Raw genomic sequence first — 20,138 nt, forward strand, 5'->3', positions numbered from 1 at the left:
CTAGGTACCCGGGTACCCAATACTATACTACCACAAAAGGGGTAGACGCACATGAAACAGTCCACGTATATGCCTGAATGATGTTGTCCATACAACCGCAAAGCCCGAAAAGCTCAAAATATCGACCCTTATTCCCCTATATCTGGATACCTACTTGGGTACTCATCTTACATGAGTTCCCAGGGCTTCCAAACCTTCGGGCCAGGTATGGTATAATTCTAAACCTCAAATTAGCGACCACGGAATGGTAAAGAGCGAGGGCAAATTCCTACATAGATGCTGTGTCCAATCTTAGGGTTGTACAGCTCGCCCGCGACTTTTAGACCAGGGTCATCAGGACTATACGCTCCAGGGAATGAGACAAGGTAGTCGTCAGAAGGGAAGTCTTTGCCATCTCCAGTGACCTCGAGCTGAGCACACTCGGGGTAAAACTGCATACTCGCCTCAAGGTTTATAACCTCGTGTCGGATTAAGTAGTACCCAGGCTTCAAGGTCGCAGGAATGGTGGCGTTGAAGCTTGCGTAACCGCCTTCGATCGCGTAGTCCTGCCACCATCGATCCTTGGCCGAGATAGGCATATCTGTGCCGTAATGATAGCTGTACGGCCAACCTTTAGGTTCATACCCTGCCTCCCAGATCTTGAACCAGCGTTTCCCAGTGCCGTCCCATTGATCGCACTATCGGTCATTAGCCCCAATAAGAAGCATCAGACCATTAGGTCGGCGAAAACGAACTTACCGGACCTTGACAGTCTGCCATGTAAACCAGCATGGGCCCCTGGCTATGTACCCACTGATACTCCGGGCCGGAACATTTCATGGGGTTAGGCTCCTCCCCATAGTCCGGCACTGATGGCTCTGTCGGGAACGGAACGGGCGGCGAAGTAGGGCAGGGTGGTGGGTTATAAAATCCTACTACCTGTTGCGCAGCTTGTACGCGGGCATGTAGTTTTGGGAAAGAAGTAGCAAGAGGATTGCCCCGATTGCAAGCAAGATAGGGGTGGTCTGTCCGATAGATCGGGTCGGGCCACCAGCGGCGCTGGATCGACTCCTGGCCGTCTTCTGGGAGCCAGGGGTAGTGCCTAGTTGAGTATTTCTTTAGTGGGAAGGGCTTAGACGAGTGTGGAGTGGCTAGCGTACCCTACGTAATGTTCATGAGCAATGGTGTAGTTGTATATACCTCCATGGCCGTGGACCTGGGTAACGGCCACTGCGCCAAGGATAAGCGAAAGTGACTTCATCACGACAAAACAATTCTGTTGAAATATGCAACAAGGAGGCGGGTGCCTAGTTGGTGAGTATCTCATCAAGACGGATAATTTCCCTCGATATATATATTGACTTCGAACCCATTCACCCAACTATGGGCCCGTATACTTGCTTGGTATGATACCCTAGGTAGGTAGATATTTTCATCTACCGGAAATCATAGTCTCGATAGAACCGACCCCCTATCCAAGGATACATGATGCAGATACGGGATGCATGCACACAGCAAGATCCCGTTGTAGTATTCTGACTTGCATATGTGTGTCAAAGCCTAATTCTAGCGGGGTCTATAGTGAACCAATACAGCACAAAAAGGGATAGTTTGGATTACATTCTATAGACGGCTAAATTAAAAAACTGTGTTTTATGTTGCCATACCTTCCCACGCCTTGGTCTAAGTATAGGCTATTCAAGTCAACACGAAGAGTCTGAAATGGTAAGTAGCCGATGGAAGGGCTAGACTCAAAGGCTAGTATACTTGACCAAGGCCAAGATTATACCATGATTCGATCATGTATTCCAGTAAGTTCCGCCGGAATATTTTTTGTGTGAATTTATGACCATTGAACCCGTCGGCTAAGTTCTGATAACTCAAAGAAAAAGGAGTGGCGTCCTTTGTGTTACGCCGGATAGATCCGAAAGCTCCACCATCCCCGACTAGCTACCGGAACTATACCGATGAGGCCATCGGGGTGGGTTTCCAAAAAAGCCCGAGTTTCTTGTATTCTAATAATGACACAGGAATCGGAAGATTATCTACTTTAACCTAGATCCCGCAGCGTCAATAAGATAGCAATGTTCGAGACCGACGTCCATTACTCTTTCGGAGTCGTGTTCACGACTTCCCCATTCTCTATATACACGGTTTCCCAGCCAAGCTTCAATTGTCCCCTGGACGTATCAATCCACCCCACTTCTGTGTCGCGACCTTTGGCCTGGTAGTCCGGGTCATTTAGGATCGCCTTCATTTCATCAAAACTGCGCACGTAATAAGTGAGCGTCAGGTTCGCTTCATTCATCTTCCAGCCAGGGCGCAGTTGCTCGAGTACCGGTCCGAACTCTCCGGCGAAAGTTGTGGGCGTGATGGTCTGAGCTTGGTATGAGCCCCAGTTCGTTATGGATATCATTATCTAGGGGGAATACATACGGATGTGTAGCGAATCACATCGTGCTTCTTTATAAGTGCGACCCACTTGGGAGTCAAGTCTTCATTGATGTATTTCTCAAATGCATCGTCGGATACTGAATCGAGCTTATAATGGAAGGCTTCGACCTTGAGTAACTGCTTTGTAGCCATGGTAGGATAGAGCTTAAAGGTAGTTAAAGACTTGAAAACCACACTCAAAGTGTATTAATAGACTAAGAAGCTCTTCCTATGTATCCTCTAATTTTTAAGTACGGAATATTTTAGGACTGGCTTAATAGTCTTATAAGTAGTTACGAAGTGGATTGTCTTGGGCTTACATTTTGAGCGGGGTCTGGTGGAGGGGAAGATGGTAAGTCGTCCATCGGTCGGTGTCCGGAGGCTGCTCGCGTACGGCACAGGGCCAATACCAGCGAAGTTGGTTGTCTAATCCCTGAAGCATACGTCCGTCAACCCTACGACACCACACATACATTATATTCTGCACCCAAGTCTATATTCTAGTGTTTTGATCGATTTATGTTAGCCTTTCACTTCTACCCCTGTTCGCCGACTCTTGCTCTTGCTCAAGCTTCGATAAGATGGCACTCTTATATCTTACTCCTCTTATATCCTCAACCTGCTCCCTCTATTTCGCATGGGATCAATATTTATTCTTACGCATATTCCTAAAAAAGGACATAGTGATTTACGCAAACCGCCTCCAAGCCTCCTATTGGAAGACTTTCTTCCCAGAAGGAGCCGTCGCCGTGGTAGGGCTTATTGGTGTCACGTCAGGGGCATCATTCACACTCTTAAGAACCTCGGCATCTCTTCTACGTGATAAGGGTTCTTTTTACTGGTACCTAGCTGGCGGAGCCCTTGCTCTAAGCCATCTTCTTTGGGCGCCCCCTACTTTGCCTCTCATCAGCACTCTCCAAGACGAAAAGAAGGACCCCGAAAACGCGCCCAGCGCGCTTAGGAGCTGGTTAACTCTCCATGTTGCTCGCGCTATCATTTCCGATGCACCGTGCTTCGTCAGCTGCCTTGTTGCGGCTGTCAAGACTCTATCCCCTTAAGAGTTGCACTACAAGCCGATCACTTTTAAGGGCGGAGTCATTAGGATTGGTCTTGTATAAGTTCACCGAGGCAATTGAATTAGGCTTAAGGAGTTAGAGTGGAATTTTCATTTAAATCATAACAATTGTGAATACTTATACTCTAAAATATAGCCCTTAATCATCATCGACCGCATTTATGGTATACTGTACCCCGACCGACTTAGTTCTCTCGATGAAATCAGGACCTAAAATGGCCGGCGTGAGACATCCGCCAGTGATATTACCCCCTAGCTTCCTAGAATATAGTAACGACGCAGCTGCTTGAGCCATGTTTAGCCCCGCAAGAGGGTAGTGTCCACCCGGATATAAATAGCTAACCCTCACACTCTTAGTAGACTCGGCTCCTGAGATCCCTGGGTCGGCCTTGGCAAATACCTCCAAAGACACTTGTGCCGACTCTGCGACTTTCGCACTAGGACCGCTGCCCGCAGCAGGGGCTATGGAGAACAGGTAGTTCCTAATGGGACCGATTCTTGCCAAGCTGAGGAGAAAAGACAATATGTAAGATTGTAGGATCATAAGGATTCCCCCAAGTACCGACGGGGCTTTTGCGTATTCATTATACTCAAAGTTGGGTCCATAACTCTTCTCTGTTCCCTCGAGTAGACCCCAGGTTCTATATATGATGGCACGATCTTGATCTGCCGTCGGGAAGGTAGCAGCAAGCAGTCCAAGCTGCGGGTGTCGACGCATGCCCCAGAATGGGGATGGCTCCCCGGGGTGTTCGATCGGACTTAGTGCCGATGGGCTCTGCACTTGCTTGATAACCTTGGGGCTTAGTGATGCATGTGGAAGAATCGTTCGAATAGTACCACCGCTCATATTGGTCCTGTAGTGCCATGAATTAGCAATTAGATACAGATGTCGCCGCGGAAGAATTCCGAACTTACTCAAATCCATCCATGCGTAGTACAACATCCCCTGTCTTTAGAGACCATCGTGATTGGATCTCCTGTACGGCGAGCCAACATACAAGATCTAAGGGTGTGATCATGTCACCACAAGCATGAATGAGCTTAGTGACTATTAGTTGATAGAATGTACGTTGTGACAGCCTAATAACCTACCGCAACGCCGCTGTCTTGGGCTTGTTTGTGGAACTTTCTAGTCCAAGTATAAAGGAGGGATGACATAACAGAACTTAGAAAACCATGTTAAACATTTTATCCAGTTGCCTAACGTGCTAGGTGGCTCAGCACCTAAATTTGTTACTTACCAATCTATATAGTCTGTACCGCTCTCTATGCAGGCTCGGATAACCTGCTCGCCCGCTGCGGTGTAGTATACGGCACTGATACACACCTTTGCTTGCTCGACGACAGAGCCAAGCTTATCAGTGTTGTTAACATTAATCACCTCGATATCTAATACGAGAAATGTCAGCCAAAATCATACCCCGCTCTGGAGGCCGACCTGTCTTACGCGGTTGAGTCCTATCTGAGTATTCTTCCTTAAGCTTCGCCGCCAAGCTCTCGAGCTTTGACCTCGATGTACTCGAGATTGCCCATCTTAGATTCGTTGGCAAATGCGCCGCGATATGTTGAGCGGTTAGCGTCCCGGTGTAGCCCGAAGCTCCTAAGATCAGGATATCGTACTTCCGCGATGATTTCTTAAGTACCATTTTTTTCTTGCACACACAATCACCAAATAGCTACGGAATAAAACAGGCCTTTATTTGTGAATATATGTCTTTAATTGATTATGTCCCTTGCTAGGCAACAACGCTTGTATTATTAATTAGGCTTACAGGAAACAATAATCTAGAGCTCGTCCGAGATGGCGGACGAAATTGCTCGGCGCAGTAAGCCCGTGAGTCATCCGGCTCCATATTACAAATATGAAGCCTTCAACAACAGCGATAGGTTGTTAACCATATTTTTCATGAAATTTCCGTAGTTCCTCATTTATTTTCTTCTCTTCGGCCGCTCTCTCACGAATGAATTTAGCATCGTTAGCTTTCCGGGTTACAGCGTTGCGCTCGTTTGTCATCCGGATGAAGTTGCGTAGCTTAGGTGCGGGGCGAACGAGAGGACCCCCGACCACAAACCAACAGAACCAAGGTATAGGCGCGTTGAGATCTACTTTGGGATTTGGGGCTCGTGAGTCCGGGGTTGTTGGATTAACGTTGTAGGGGATTGAAGTATATGGTGTCGGGTTCTGGGGACTCGCAGTTCCTGGTCCGGGATTACTGGGTTGAGAATTGGCCGACTGCGGGTCCTCGGGTAGTCCACCTGAGGCATCGTTGCCAGTAGTTCCGGGGCCGGTGTTTTGGATAGTTTTGGGAGTCGGCATGGCTATTAGTTGTCGGAAGTTTTGCTGCGGTGATAGGTTATTGCTCGCTGAATGAGAGACACTTGGTGCTTACGTGTCGTAGCTATAAGCGAAAGACTTGGAGAGAGGGTATGAGTCTAACTCGTGGTGATTTAAATGCAAGAGCCTTGGGTATCATACTGATTTCTATTTCGTGGAACGACCAACCGCAGTGTACTGTTATCCACCTATGCACATAGTCGAGCAAGGAATAATACCGTACACGGAAGACAGAGAGGCGAGTTGCCACGCTTGAATGGTTTAAATTGAATTCGCTGTCATCCCCAGCACTTCTTGTTGCACAAGAACTGTCGCTAGTTTCATTATGGAGTCATTGATTCTAAGTGGTTCCAAAGAGTCATTACCTAGGTAACACACTCCATGGGGGTTACCTAATTGTGTACTTTGATCTTTGGATATGGAATATGATCTAGCTTTCCGTTTACGTGGGCCTGTGCTTAGATTAAGCTGTACTGCAGTACGAGTATGGACTGTTGACTAGGAATCTCATCTCGTCCCCCCCTTTTTTTGGTTGCACGGACCCACCTTTTAAAGGGGCGTGTCAATTACAACACATCGCGACTCAAAGACACGGTAGTCATATCCTAACAACTCGTACACCAAATGCATTTACGTAATGAACCGCAGTGATTATTTTGTATAAATGCGATAGGATTTTCTATATCATCAATTCATCTCGCCCTGTCCTAGAACCCCACACCACATTGTCGTTTGGGATCTCGGTATACGCCCACTCTATATGCCGGATGGTCTATGTCTAGGTGCCCTCCTACTTGCTGCATGCGTTTGAATACCTGGGATGTAGGGTAAAGCAGCGGCCTCTTTATCCTCTCCCTCATCTCCGCCGCTGAGACCCCAATCCGGATCATCCCCATACCTAAACTCAAACCGAGGATGTACCCGCGGATGTCCCATGAGCCCCGGACGGTCAACAGCTTCATCAAAGCGCGGCGCCGTATGCCGCCGATCTAAACTCGGCCTCGGTCGTCTCGGCGGCCTTTCATCTTCACCCGCATCGCTACTTCCACTAGCATTCCCATCACTATCCTCATTCTTATCCACTTCCTGCCCCGACTCCCCCGAAAAAACGGACCAAACATCGCCTATACTTGTCAGCTCGTCCCAACTATCGCCCAAATCATCACCATCCGCCTTCTGGCTGTCTCCTGGTTCTTTAGAGGCACTTTCCCCGCCAATCCGCACACCAGCTCCTTCCTCCTCCGGAGTACTCCGATCCCTAGGCGCCCCATGCACCGGCCGTGGTATACTATCCGCGATATCCTGCAGATCCATAACCAAAAACCGTCGCGCAGAATCATCCAGCGAAGACCTTCGTCGGAAAAAGCGGCGGTAAGATCCTCCCAATGAGGGAAGACGGGAGATACCGAAAGTAGGTAAAAAACCGCTGTAAGAGAGCCCGGGCGAACTAGTTGCTGATATCTGGGGCTCTCGCGTCGGTGAACCGATTGACGATGACTCTGTGTTGTTCTGGAAGAAGTGCCAACGAGGTCGTCTCGGTTGTGGAGCTTCCAAGAAATCGCCCATGGGGTTACATGGCGCGCAAGATACTAGGACGGCGTCGTTGTCGTCGCTCGGGATATCGGTCATTACGGGGTTGTTTTAGGAGGGAGATCGTTGTAACTCGAGATTGGAATTCCTTTTCTGGCGGAGAATAAAAAATAAATCGGGAAAGAACCGTTGAGCACGCAAGTATATATAAAAGGCGAGAGTGGCCGGGATAGAACCCACACAAGAAATCTAAGCTGGACAGCTGTATCCAACATGATTTACAGGTGTCCCTCTGTAGCTAGAGTAACTTGACGCTATGTATGGTGACTCTCGCCGTGACAACTCATCGAATTTTACTGACGCATCGCTTCGTCCGACCCGTCTTCCCCTTCAATCCTCGGCGTACGAATTCACTTTTTAATCCAGTCAGTGATCGCCTCACCAACTACCCCCTCTCACGCAAAATCCCTGAGCGAGTTTCTCCCAATGCACGAGATGACCTCTCCGATGGCGTACCCAAGCAGCGTACATAATCCAACTAATTACTACCGTTATGAGGCTTGCGAGAGCTAACCATCGGTATTGATCCGTGCGGGGGAAGGCGATAGCGGCACCGGCGCCGAGTAACTCAAATACGTTAACGACGGAGGCTTCCGTACCGGCGAAGCTAGAGCGCTGATGCGCCGGGACTAGGGTCTGCGTTAGTTGCTGAGTCGTTAGGTCGAAGACCCACACCCCGAGCCGGGAGCAGGCAAGGAAGGAGAAAAGGACAACACTCCACCCTATATTAGGTGAAGCTTGTTCGCCGATTATTCTTCGAGAGACGGCAGTTAGGAACTCCGTTTCGTCCCGCTGCGCCGAGATAGCCCACAGCGCTAAGACGACCGGGAACTATGCATTTCATTAGCATTAAGTGTGACAACTTGTTAGACATATATGAAATTGTATCCGCCTACCGTATTAATGACCTGCCAACTCATACCCCAAAGTCCGAATCGTTGCAACCCGATGAGCGTCTGCACATCCCGGTTCCCTTCTTGATTACCGGCGATTAAACCCACTCCCGCCTCATCGGGTTCCTCCGCCGCCGAAGAATGATGATGCGCCTTCCCCATGTACTCAATACCCCGAGGCGTAATAACCGTACTACTAATCTCAAACACAGACCCAATAGCCCTAGCAATCGTAATAGTATTAAGCGAGTAACCGATATTAATCAAGTAAGTAATAAAAGTTGCCCTCCAAGTCAACATATTAAAATGCAGCAGCGCCAGTGCGGCCGACGGTATCCACACGGAGGTACTAAAGTACATCTCGAAGCCATGGAAATACTGCCGCGTTTTCGCAACCCACGACCTCGGAGTTCCATGCGCCGCCGAAGTAGGATTTGGCGGAGGCGCCGCTCGGCGTGCTTGCAGTAAGGGACTGCTATTCCATACCCGCTTCGCGGAGAATATCTCAATAGGTATGCTGATGAGACTTGTCATACCCGTAAAAACGACGCCAAGGCGGATAGATCCGAGGGCCGAAATCACGGCCGCGATGAGAATCGGCGAAATCAGTTTACACACAAGATCAATGCGACGCATAACGGCGTTAAGATGCGTTAAATCATACGGGTTTCCTGCCGGTGCTGCTACGGTGACGACCCAGTCTCGCTCCATAGAGATGAGGTTTCCGGAGGCACTTAGACGCTCAATAATGCCGAACGTAACAGCGACGGCGAATCCCAGGCCCTTGAGTGCAGCGTTCGTAGGTAGGATGAAGGCGGCCTCACTACCTACCAAGTCCTCTTGGCTTAGGATTAGGATCCAAAAGAAAGATCCGAAAATGACAGATCCGCGGTTACACAGGATGGTTGAAAGTAGAGTCCGCAGCCGGTTGGGTGACCGCTCAACCCACTGTCCGACGGAGCTCGAAAAAAGGATCATGGCGAAGTATACGATAATCATGCTGCAAATCTGTATCAATAACCACTTCTATATCAACTCGGCATGGGGAGTTGAGCTTACCGGAGCGCTGCCGCTGTGAGCGTATCGGGATATGCAGCCGCCGTAAAGAGGATCTTGATCGGAAGTGAGCCGAAATGAACTTTTTTTTTCGGATTTCTTCATACAAGACCTACAGCAGCGAACTCATAACCACGAGCGTTCCATGTTGAAAACGCATGGCTAACGTAAAGATTCAAAGCCTGCGATCGAGTAAGTCCTCTCGGAGGGGCATCGCTATCATCTTGGAGGTTGCGATCGTTCGGCACTTCGAAGCTTTCTTCACTGTCGCTATCCATAATGAAGGATAGGTTGGTTATAGTATTAGACTAGACTGAGCGGTGGACATAAATCCCGCTTCGTCTATACGACTAATTATCACATTCTATACTTTACAATTGAGTAGCTGCTTAGCTAGTTATATATAGTATAGGCTTATAAGTAATGGTCCAATAGGTGAGTCAGGCCGAATGTTTGAACTGAGTTATATCATTGGCGATTGCTATGATGTTATATTCTTAGTGGGGGATTTCTAAAGTATTAAACCGGGATGAGATCCGATCGTCGGAGTATTCACCGTAACTCCGTCGGATGTATCCGAAATACTTGCAGATTTCATTACTAATACGGTCCATCAAGGTGTAACAGAAAACAGTAGTTTTTCTTTATTGTAAAAAAGGTATCTCTCATTTATTCCCTCGCACATATTTGGGAATCTCTAGGTTTTTAAAATCATCTCGCAAAACGATAGCTATGATAGTTCCGAATCAACCCTTCTTCCCAAGCGCCATTAACCCGTATTCCTACCGACCCCCATGATGTGTTTCGCTAGTGTGATATCTCAATTCCCATCATATCCCATCGTCGTGGGAAACGTCCTCAATCAATAAGTCCCGTCCCATCACATCGTGACCTCTAAGTCATCAGCGAAACTCCTCCAGGGGTCCCATTCAAGTGTAAAATTAAGCGCAGCCATCAAGGTTCTCAGAAAATAATATGTAAAATGTTGGTCTCAGATCGTTTCCTTCTTAGTTGACGTCGATGCATCGTGTGGCTTTAAAATGCCATGACGAAATTGACTTATTGGACACGAATCTAGAAGTTTAGGGATCCCATTCGCTCTTCGACACCACCCCAGTAAACGATGGGTCGAGGTTCGAGAAGTTCCAGTTCAGGGCCAGAGCATCTCTTCTCCTCTTCCAGGTCGGCAATCGATGGCTGTCTGAATAGTACAGCGTTGATGGTGCTCACAGGCGACGAAGAAGTCGAACTACATGAGTGGTAGGAGCTTGTCGATGTGGTGGAGGCGGATGATGATCGACGGAAAGATGTGCGAATTCCACTAGGGGAGAAGCGCGATCGGATTGCCTGGAAACGGGAAGACATCTTGGTTTTTACTCTGGTTGACTAGCTGAAGGCTTTGTCGATGTTGAAGAGTATTCCGAGTGGAGCGGGATGAGATGAGTGGATGATTAAATGATTGCGCAAAAGAGGCTCAGCCCGTGAGTTGGAAGAATATAAAGAATGAATAAAAGACTCGAAGCTGGCTATGGTTATGAAAAAAGATAGGACGATCTATTCCAGCGAGTATTACGAATAGAACAAACAAGCTGCTGTACTTGTTAGGGGACTAAGTCCTTGGAAGAAGAGGTCGAAGTGGCGGACACTAAAGAAGAGTCTGAAGAGGAAAACATTTACAGGTAGTGTGTGACCCAGCTGGTTTTAAGTAGTATGAATCCTGAAATCGAAGGGCTGTGGAGTGAGATACGGGACAGTGCACGATGAAGAGGAATGCAGGGAGTCGATAAACATCAGATCCACTCTGTCATGGGGTTGAAAAAGAGCAGGGAGACATGACAAAGTGATGTTACTTCGTTAAAGCACACACATATTTCCTAAGCCTATACGTACTGTGCTCAGGGGCTCCATGAAGATCCAAGCTCGTGTTTAATGCGATAGGAAGTAAATGGTGGCTGCGCACTTGCGTGGCTATGATTAACAGGGGCAGCAGTAATGTATGTATCTACCTGGTATGGATATGAAATCTTCAATGTAGCAAGTAGTAGCACGATCTCGATAATATTGTCATATTTGGCAGTGATAGAGCAATGAGAAAACGATAGTGAGAATGTCTAGACGACGTAGGTAGTATCGAGATGCAAGCAGAATACCTACCTAGGTGTCTAGGTGTCTAGGTACAGTGCATTGTAGGGTTGTAGGGCAAAGTGAGAATGCAAATTTGCCCATCGTCAATGGGGATGAAACAAGCGACCTGTCTCCGTTACTTAGCTGGTTCTGGGCTCGCTTCGCATGATGATAGACTAACGTGTCTCGTAGCCCTGCCGACAGCAATGGAGTATCGCACCATCGTCGACCTCGCGGTTTGAACTAGGTAAAGTGGCTGTGGGGCTGTTGCACTCCTGAGGTTTCCAATAACCGAAACGGTAAAGACAACCTTTTTCGGGTGTATGATCGACAACCGGGATCAGGGGCTGCTGCAAATGAGTCGGTCGATGATTCAGGTCGTTTCACGACAGGCATGGGCACCATCAATCTATCAGAGACAACATTCATCATAGAAGTGAGTCTAGCTGACTAGGCAGGCCGAAAGAATGGGTTTCCAAGGAGAAATCCCGAAAGTGGAAGAATTCTGGAAAATTTCCAACGAAAAGCTCAATGTCTCACAATCTAAGGGTTACGGAGATTCAACAATGACGTATTAGGGAATATGCCACTGGCTTAAAGACATTATCGGAATTTGAAAGATGACTTTAAGATGTACTGTAGTCTGTATCAGATTATGCTAGGGGAGCAAGATCATAGATGACTGAAAATGATGTTCCAGTTCCAAGTTGTTGAAATTGGCAGGACAGGATAACATTAAGGAGCTCGGACCTGCATGTGAGATAACGTGCATACGGATATTACATAAGCTTATATTCCTTGGTAGTCTAGCTCTTTTCTTTTTCTTAGTAGCTTAGGTAATATCTGTTCAAGTTACACGAGACATTATCTAATAATGCCTTCACTTATTTTAATCCCTAGTCCCATCTATTACAGCTGGCTAAACACAGTTTAAGTCTGAATTGAAGCCACCTTGCTAAGAAAATAGAAGACTACATATGTATGGACTCGTCCAATATATTTACAATATATACACGTGGAAATTCTAGTCGATGTTACATAGCTCAAACATCTTCTATTACTAGGTAACAGCATATATTACCAATGAACCCTTGGCACCGCCGCACCATCGATTCGGAGGTCATCAAACACGATCGTCCAGGAACGCAAGTCTAGCCGCATATAACATATATGCATGTGGGTAGAGTCTCATGCCGTCGGAATATTTGAACCCCCACAGTTAAGTTGGTCTCGTTCTAGAGGCCAGTTTCAAACGAAAACATTTTTTTTCGGTCAGATTAGATAATGATGATTCTATCATTATAACAATAATTACGTAAGTATAAGAGCAGTTGGATTACCTAACAATCATATCGTTTCACAATCATAGGAAATTTGGATTAGCTAACCTGTATTTGACGATATCTTCTGTATGGGAGTTTCTCTATTCAGGTCTTGAGTATGTATAAATAGTGGTAAATGAATTTCAGCCTGGATACCATCTAGGCAATATTACCGCATTCACCTCGCGTATTATGGCAGCAGATTCTAAACTCCTGACAATTATAAAAGCCGACGTCTATGTAGGTACAATAGGTAGGTACAAAAGTGCTCTTGGTATCTTGGTCCATCTAATGCTCTAGGACATCAGCATCTAAAAAAGGAAACACCCGTCTCGCTGAGAGTACATGTAGCGATAAAAAGCAACAAACAAAATTCGCTGATGCATGGTATAGACGACGATCCTGCTGAATCAAAACTCCTTTAAATGCCGCAAACGCCTATTACCCTCATCCAAGTCGTTCCCCCATTTGTTCCGAACCCATTGTACAAGTCTCCTTGACTCTGAATCTATCGACATATGAAATGTCTTACAGATTCCTTAGGGGGACCCTGACCATGCTCCCCCCTTACCAATTCCCGCATTATTTCATTATGTGATGAATGTGACTCGCGTTGAGGTATATGACGGTCTTATCTGGGACCGCTCCAGTCGGAACGTCGTACTGATCTTCTGATTGTTGCACTGCGTCTGATGCTTTCAACCCAAACAGAGTCATCAAGCAACTCTCTAACCTGGGAGGGGCTTACTGAGCTACCGCGCCTGCTGTTTTCGCCAGAACCCGTTCCGGGTTCGGGCTGCAGTTCAAAGCTCATAGCCGAAGACTGTGACCGGTGCCCAGGCATTGACGGGCTCGCGCGTGGTAGACTTAAGGGATGTACTTGTGAAGAGTCATACGTTGATATATCAGTGCCGGAAGCCCAGCTCCTATGCTGTGGTCGTGCGGCGTCAGATACGGCGAGGAAGTTCGATGCCGTAGCACTATTTGGCGGAGCCGCCATTGTCGTGCGTTGTTGTACTGCTCGTTTGCGATCATCTTCGTCGTCCACAAAGATGTCGGGCACATCTAATTGAGGAATCGCTGTCATCCGTGCAGCTCGCTTCCTTTCCATGTGCTTCTTGAACTTCCGAGACCAGTAACTAAGCCTATGATTAGCGGGGAAAAATACGTGAGTCTGAGAAAAGATAACTTACACTGTGTCGAAGAAATTGACGACAACTCGACGGCGAACTTCCTCCTCGACTCGTTGCAGGCGCGCACGACGTCGTAAGAACTCCTCAAGCCTACAATATCGTTAGACAATAGTCAAATGGTTTTGGCAATGGTTTGACTTACTTTAAGCTTTTGCTGTCGTTAATGATCTTATAGTGCGCCATGATCAAAAGAACTGTCGTGAAAGCAATACCTTCGCCAGGAGTCGCGGATACCATTACCTCCTCATAAAAGATATTGAATCTGCGCCGGCGTTCTTGGACTTTTCGGACGTCAATTTGAGCGAGCCTCTGGTTCAGCTTTCGAATATCTACCCCACTAAGGTTGCTTGCTGTAGCGATCGATGAGTGCCTCATGGACCTCGTCTCATCATTCCGGACGTCATCTAGAATCTGATGGACAGAGTCTTCTATGTCGTAAATCCGCATTTCAAATATACCAGATAACTCTCCTAATAGCCTTGGGAAAGCTTCCTTACTGATATACCCCGTACCGGTGGGATCGACACTACGCCATGCCTCCTTGAATCTCCGGAGCTCATCTCGGTCAATCTGTGCCATTCCGCTCGAGCGTTGGTACACATAACTGAAACTCTCATAGATAAGAGAGATGAAAAGATTGACGAAGATATACATGCTGATGATGTTCCAGGCGATGAACAGGCATCTGGCCCAATTAGTGCTGCCGCAATCGCTGTTGAGGAATTCGGAATCATCAACGCAGAGCGGCGGTTCGATATTTGCGTAGTCTTCCATGATTTGGTTCCAACCTTCACCCACACTCATACGAAAAAGGAGAATGAGGGCATTTGGAACTGTCCTGAAGTTGATGTTGAAACTCTCATTTTCTCCAAAGCGAGTCAGACTGAAAGTTTGAGTCAATGCTATCGCAAAGACTAAGAAGAATACTAGCCACGTGGCAAGTAAGTTGACGATCGTTGTCAAACTTGCCGCCGCCGTCTTGAAAAGCTGGTCGAGTGCGTCATTTCTAGGAATGAGAAGCAAAACAATGCTGACGAGGAAGTACTTGTGTAGCTGGATGAACGTTTGATTCTCCGTCTTGCTGATAAGAAGAACAGAGGTCACGAAGGCGCCAAAGACAGATAATAGAGAGAAGACATCCCAAGAGCTTCTTCTAAACCGCTTCCAACCAAGACCGACAATTCGGATGACAACGTTTGCGATATAGATAAGTGTAAATAGTAAGAAGACGAGATCCCGAGAGAGAGACCATTGAGATGGTTCGGGATAGTATTCCAACATCAAGAGTATTAGATGTAGGACAAGTACCACCGTTATTCCCGTATACCATTTGCCTCGTTTCTCAATGGCTCGCTTGTGGCACCATTTCTTCCACTTATTTCTGGAGTCGTCGTAAGAGCTCCTGGACGGCGAGATCTGACGGAGCAGCTTTCTAAGCTCGACCCACGATCTCTGCTCCGCCGTCAGGAATGCGACACCCGTTTGTTCTGTGTAGTTTCGCATGAACACAGAGATGAATAGGGTCAACACGAAGACGGTACCGAGCAAATTGAATACTACGAAGAACATAGCATTGCCTTGCGTTGCCATTGGTTGGGGTTGGAGGTCGCGGCCGGTAATTGCTTGAGCAGCAAATGAAACATCAACCCAACCTTCTTGAGATACAATCTGGAAAAGGATGAAGAGGGACGAAGCAAAATCATCAAATTTGAAATACGGATTGTCTGCAACGCGTGGAGCCAGCAGCGGCCAGTTCGGGTTGGATGGAGAGCTTTCGTATTCACCGAAGCAGTCCGCTAGACGAGTAAGACTTCCATCATTGCATTCTAAAAGTTGCCCATGGAACAAATTCACGGCGTAAATAGCGAACGGAATCAACAAGGATAACGAGACTAGCGCAGCCTAGGATATCAAATTAGTAATTACTTCCAAATACATAGAAATTTGGGACGAAATCGACTCACACTAATGATCTTCCACCCAGCCACTATGATTAAGGAATGGAAGGTGTCTCTAGCGCTGTTGCTAATATTGAGCAGACGAAGAGCCCTGAGCGCCTTGAAAGCGCCAATCACTCTGGAAACGGCTCCATCCCTGGCAATAAGGGTAACTACATTGATCCATAGGGTGATGAGAACGACGCCGTCTATGATACCCCATGAACTTCTGTAGTATGCGTTTGGGGTGAAGAACAGGCCGTCAGCGATGATCTTGATGCCGGCTTCGACTGTGAAAAGTATTGAAAACCCTAGGTCGACCCAGACAAACCAACTCTTGTATCGGTTCTCCCCATTGTGTGTCTCAAGGTACTCTTTTTGATATAAAGGAGTCGTCACACAAGCTAGAACCACCATGGCGATAATAGCCGCATAAATGAATACGGTGAATGCATACCAAGCAATCCTGTTTGGAGCCGCGCCGTCAAACCGTTCGCTGCCCCTTCCCGGGCCGACAAGGCGTTGGCAAAGGCGTCGAATAGGATTCCTCGGCGTAAATATATAGAGTGAGTTGTTATACGTTGGGTGGCGGGCAAGATACTCTCGCTGTGCTTTACGGCGTTCTGAATAACCTGATACGGCCTTGAGAGCCATCACTCGGGGATCCAGCGCCTCGTTAGACTGTTTGTTAGAATAGAAAGGATTTGGTTCTCGGCTGGTGAACATGCCTCGGATCCTACCCCATATAGTCGATAGAACACCAGGTCGGACACCACCGCCAACAGCTCCCTCATTAGGTGACGGGCTATTGGTGGATTGCTGGTGCAATGGGTCCAGTGTATCGTCTAGGAATTCCCGCACAACAGCATCCTTCAGTAACATTTCCATCGTTGCTGGACCGTAGTCCAACGGATCTCTGGCTTTGGACTTGCCTAAGGAGAAAATATCCGAGAGAGTGATGTTGGTGTTTGCACTGCTACCCAATTCCTTACGCTGCAAGAATGCTTTAACTTGCTCGAGCCGTTTCTCGTCCTCTGATACGTCGAAATTTTCTTGAATGACAGCAATGAACATATTGACGAGAATGAAGTATGCAAGGATAAACCAGCCGATAAGGAACATTGCGCCATACCAGGATGTGTGGTAACCCGTAGTATAAGACGTTACATCGTAGAGGATACTAGTCCAATTCTCGCTGGAGAGGATTTGGTACATACCGAGGAACGAATTGAAGATATTATAAAATGATATCCTGATCAACTCGCCGCCGTCGTCCGTCTGCGGTATCTCCCCTCTAAACAGCTGGACTGCGAAAATTGCCATGATGAACGTGATCAAAAACACAAAGACAATAAGATTTGCAATACCAGTGGCATTTCCGAGAACCAACACGATCAATTTTCTTGTTATCGGTAGAGCCATGACGACACGATACGACCGAAGAATTTGAAACAGTGTCAACCATGCGTAGGGTTGACCGCTAAATAGAATTGGCGGTAGGATTATTATTGTGTTTGCCACTGCTAGAAAAGCGTCGAATAGATTGCGAGTGTTTCGGTGGAAGGCTCTCCAGTTCGCCGCGAATCTGATACCAATCTCAATGTCCAATAGAACTGTGACCACAATGCTGTTTATAAGAATAAATACTTCTCGTGTCGTTGACATATTTGCGCTTCGCCAAGCCTGGCAGAAAAGCTCGTACGCAATGAGTAGCACCCAGAATAACCATGTCTTATCATAAATTTTCTGTAGCGTTGAAACTCTACGCAGTCCTTGTTCTTGTAAACCAGTGACTTGTAAATCTTCATCCGCTGCGAAAGCGCTAGCCTTGCTCTCTTCCCGAATCACCTGAAACGACGAAGTAATGACGGCGATCAATAAATTAGTCAACCACAGCATCATGATCATGATACCAGCACCAAAGAAAAGAGCCGCAGGAAGGAATTCGGCGTAGGTGAGGTAGTACATGAGGTCAGACCATGTGTTGGCACTCATAATGACGAAAACCAGTTCTAGTGAGTTGATGATGTTGTCGAAATTAACAGTGTTGTTAAATGGGCTTGACTGTTCGAGACAAATGGAATTCCGCGGACAAATGTAACCCTTAGCGGTTGATGATGGACTCTCTAAGTTGAGTAATGAGTTTGGGAACGGACTCTTAACCCAAGGTCTTTCTGTGCCATTTTCATCGAGGTGTCCACCGCAGAAGATTAATTCGTTGGTGTAGGTGGCTGAGAAATTGGTAGGCTGTGTCGGGTCTACCCAAACACATGACCGGTCTAAGCTGGCCTTGAAGCTCTGTACACCTATGATAGCAAACAAAAGCCAGAAGAATCCGATAAGGAAGGATACTCGGACGAGCAATGGTGCCGCTTTCTTTAAACTCCGCAATATTATCTAGAAATCATATTAGGATTAGATGTTACTAATTTTTTTCTTTGCTTTTAGTCCATTACTCACCGCGGTTCCATTTGTAAGAGCAAGCAGCCGAACGATCCGAAGACAACTGAGCATTCGGAAGATGAATAGATGCTTCTGCATTTCAATCCCTGTAATACTAAGGACGAAAGCTATCCAGAAGGACACGACTGCTATGAAATCCAGCCTGTTGAAACCGTGCCTTAAGAAAGCTCGGCGGGCTAGTTGCATTCTCTGCTGCTCTTCGACCGTCTCCGGTATGCTACCATGCATCATTGTGAAAGATCGGGCGAACGTAGAGGGGCCATAAGCCTGTTCGCGAGGGGTTTTCACCGACTTCTGGCGCTGTGGGCGGAAAACTGCATTGTATTGGTCGGATATGGCAGCTCGAATTCCCTTTTTTCGATCGATAGTACTATACTCCGCAGCATTTAAAACAAAACCCGATACAATGATGCGAGATATTGTTTCTAACGTGAAAATAATGAAGAGTATTAGTATTGCCCAATTAATTCCTGAGGCGGGATCCCAGAGAGGAGGGCGCCCATTCCCAGGATCGTTGACATTATTCGCGGCCTCCACGGCAAGCAGGACGGCTTGGAGCACAATTAATATGAGCAAGATTGGCTCCATATACGGGTTGACCAATATATCACAAAGTTTCCTTCGGATAACATTATCGGGGCCGAATATACCTAGCGAACGACCTTTCAACGGATTTGGCATTGGGGCTCCACGACGAGGAGGTAAAGGCGGTTCCGACATGGTCCATTCGGGCTCTCCTTTCTTTTCGACGGGCGAGGCATAAACTTGGGACTGATAGGACGTGTCGGCGCCAATTTGAATCGAAAGATGGCTCGGTGACATGCGACCGTCGGCACTCGGCGACCTCGACCTCTGTCTTCTTTGCTGCTGTTGCTCGAACGTTTCCCCCTCACCACTAATATTAACAACACGCTGAGACATGGCTCTAACAATGGACCCAGCTCTATGTAAAGCGCCAGCAGTTCCCGGCATTCGCGACATGCGATTGTCATCCGGGGTAAGAGAGTTCCCATAGCTACGGTGTTTTCCCGACGCATATCCGGTTTCCAAGTCAAACCCAAGCATTTGGGCGGATCGTCCGCGGGGGTGGGAGGAGCTATCTAAATCAGAGACAGTCTGGAAACTGTCTCTTGGTTGTGATTCGCCTTGCGGGGTGTTTAAGGCGCCGGCGATGGGCTGCGCAGCAGACGTCAAGGGCGAACTATCGGACTCGAAATAATCCACATGAGCCGTTTCGTCATAATAAGGCGTTTCGGGGGCATATGGATGTGCGGCCGGTGCGGTTCGAGATAATGCCGGCGGCGGGGGATTGACACGGTTGAGGCTCGGGGGAAGGGCGAACTGCAAGGCGGCAGCATCTATCGGCGAAAGGGGCACTGCCTCGGAATCATCGTGGTGTTCGTGATGATAACCCTCCCAGTATGTTGAGACATCCGGTAGATTGCGGTCCGCTAGAGACCCCCTCTGGTCGCCATTATGCGATTGGCCATCACGTTGTTGCCTCGCGAGATCTTGTAAAGGAATGGATTGGGACGGAGGCGCTGAAGAGTCTGGCTGGGTGTGCCTCGGAGAGGAGGTAGACCTAGTCATAGTAATCCAGTGTCATCCAGATGACACTACTGACCAGATATACCTAACAAATTAGCGATAGTAGGCGTAGACAACCGAGCGCAATACGCAAGTAAGCGCACTGGCGAGAGGGCTACTACGACGTTATCAATTGCATCTCATGAGAAGA

At 47.5% G+C, this 20,138-nt stretch overlaps 8 protein-coding genes across 8 annotated transcripts; 1 reads left to right on the top strand and 7 right to left on the bottom strand.

Annotated features, from left to right (window-relative positions):
* F4822DRAFT_445095 (lytic polysaccharide monooxygenase) lies at positions 1-1,240 on the bottom strand (the record flags this gene model as incomplete). The annotated part of the gene is made up of 4 exons (XM_051463336.1): positions 1-218; positions 273-677; positions 739-1,081; positions 1,140-1,240. 4 exons carry the CDS (start codon positions 1,238-1,240, stop codon positions 168-170), a joined length of 900 nt encoding a protein of 299 aa, XP_051312740.1. The 3' UTR covers positions 1-167.
* A 348-nt stretch (positions 1,241-1,588) lies between these two features.
* F4822DRAFT_331212 (uncharacterized protein) lies at positions 1,589-2,725 on the bottom strand. The gene is made up of 2 exons (XM_051455648.1): positions 2,416-2,725; positions 1,589-2,356 (listed from the first exon to the last, which is right to left on the bottom strand). Exons 1-2 carry the CDS (start codon positions 2,563-2,565, stop codon positions 2,084-2,086), a joined length of 423 nt encoding a protein of 140 aa, XP_051312741.1. The 5' UTR covers positions 2,566-2,725; the 3' UTR covers positions 1,589-2,083.
* A 268-nt stretch (positions 2,726-2,993) lies between these two features.
* Positions 2,994-3,563, top strand: F4822DRAFT_445098 (uncharacterized protein; the record flags this gene model as incomplete). The annotated part of the gene is made up of 1 exon (XM_051463337.1): positions 2,994-3,563. The coding sequence occupies one exon, from the start codon at positions 2,994-2,996 to the stop codon at positions 3,468-3,470; it is 477 nt and encodes a 158-aa protein (XP_051312742.1). The 3' UTR covers positions 3,471-3,563.
* A 59-nt stretch (positions 3,564-3,622) lies between these two features.
* Positions 3,623-5,133, bottom strand: F4822DRAFT_445100 (Saccharopine dehydrogenase-domain-containing protein; the record flags this gene model as incomplete). The annotated part of the gene is made up of 5 exons (XM_051463338.1): positions 3,623-4,341; positions 4,403-4,527; positions 4,580-4,652; positions 4,729-4,876; positions 4,935-5,133. 5 exons carry the CDS (start codon positions 5,131-5,133, stop codon positions 3,627-3,629), a joined length of 1,260 nt encoding a protein of 419 aa, XP_051312743.1. The 3' UTR covers positions 3,623-3,626.
* A 245-nt stretch (positions 5,134-5,378) lies between these two features.
* F4822DRAFT_445103 (uncharacterized protein) lies at positions 5,379-5,941 on the bottom strand (the record flags this gene model as incomplete). Its single annotated transcript, XM_051463339.1, has 1 exon — positions 5,379-5,941. Exon 1 carries the CDS (start codon positions 5,802-5,804, stop codon positions 5,379-5,381), a length of 426 nt encoding a protein of 141 aa, XP_051312744.1. The 5' UTR covers positions 5,805-5,941.
* A 637-nt stretch (positions 5,942-6,578) lies between these two features.
* Positions 6,579-7,451, bottom strand: F4822DRAFT_431838 (uncharacterized protein; the record flags this gene model as incomplete). The annotated part of the gene is made up of 1 exon (XM_051461541.1): positions 6,579-7,451. The coding sequence occupies one exon, from the start codon at positions 7,449-7,451 to the stop codon at positions 6,579-6,581; it is 873 nt and encodes a 290-aa protein (XP_051312745.1).
* A 169-nt stretch (positions 7,452-7,620) lies between these two features.
* F4822DRAFT_331227 (Ferroporti-1) lies at positions 7,621-9,845 on the bottom strand. The gene is made up of 4 exons (XM_051455649.1): positions 9,478-9,845; positions 9,365-9,417; positions 8,309-9,305; positions 7,621-8,243 (listed from the first exon to the last, which is right to left on the bottom strand). The coding sequence occupies exons 1-4, from the start codon at positions 9,637-9,639 to the stop codon at positions 7,791-7,793; spliced, it is 1,665 nt and encodes a 554-aa protein (XP_051312746.1). The 5' UTR covers positions 9,640-9,845; the 3' UTR covers positions 7,621-7,790.
* Positions 9,846-12,889: 3,044 nt separating this feature from the next.
* F4822DRAFT_331270 (Ion transport protein-domain-containing protein) lies at positions 12,890-20,138 on the bottom strand. Its single transcript, XM_051455650.1, has 5 exons — positions 18,398-20,138; positions 15,965-18,334; positions 14,143-15,902; positions 14,001-14,090; positions 12,890-13,946 (listed from the first exon to the last, which is right to left on the bottom strand). The coding sequence occupies exons 1-5, from the start codon at positions 19,988-19,990 to the stop codon at positions 13,439-13,441; spliced, it is 6,321 nt and encodes a 2,106-aa protein (XP_051312747.1). The 5' UTR covers positions 19,991-20,138; the 3' UTR covers positions 12,890-13,438.

Source organism: Hypoxylon trugodes, assembly GCF_022578975.1.
Source record: "Hypoxylon trugodes strain CBS 135444 unplaced genomic scaffold F4822scaffold_7, whole genome shotgun sequence".
Taxonomy (NCBI): Eukaryota; Fungi; Ascomycota; class Sordariomycetes; order Xylariales; family Hypoxylaceae; genus Hypoxylon; species Hypoxylon trugodes.

Coding starts and splice junctions, on each gene's coding strand:
- F4822DRAFT_331212 (XM_051455648.1), bottom strand. CDS start 2,565: ATGGCTACAAAGCAGTTACTCAAGGTCGAAGCCTTCCATTATAAGCTC. Junction 2,357..2,415: donor ATGTGATTCGCTACACATCC/GTATGTATTCCC, acceptor TACCAAGCTCAG/ACCATCACGCCCACAACTTT.
- F4822DRAFT_331227 (XM_051455649.1), bottom strand. CDS start 9,639: ATGGATAGCGACAGTGAAGAAAGCTTCGAAGTGCCGAACGATCGCAAC. Junction 9,418..9,477: donor GTGGTTATGAGTTCGCTGCT/GTAGGTCTTGTA, acceptor CTTCCGATCAAG/ATCCTCTTTACGGCGGCTGC. Junction 8,244..8,308: donor GTTGGCAGGTCATTAATACG/GTAGGCGGATAC, acceptor TGAAATGCATAG/TTCCCGGTCGTCTTAGCGCT.
- F4822DRAFT_331270 (XM_051455650.1), bottom strand. CDS start 19,990: ATGACTAGGTCTACCTCCTCTCCGAGGCACACCCAGCCAGACTCTTCA. Junction 18,335..18,397: donor CTCTTACAAATGGAACCGCG/GTGAGTAATGGA, acceptor TATGATTTCTAG/ATAATATTGCGGAGTTTAAA. Junction 14,091..14,142: donor AACGACAGCAAAAGCTTAAA/GTAAGTCAAACC, acceptor ACGATATTGTAG/GCTTGAGGAGTTCTTACGAC.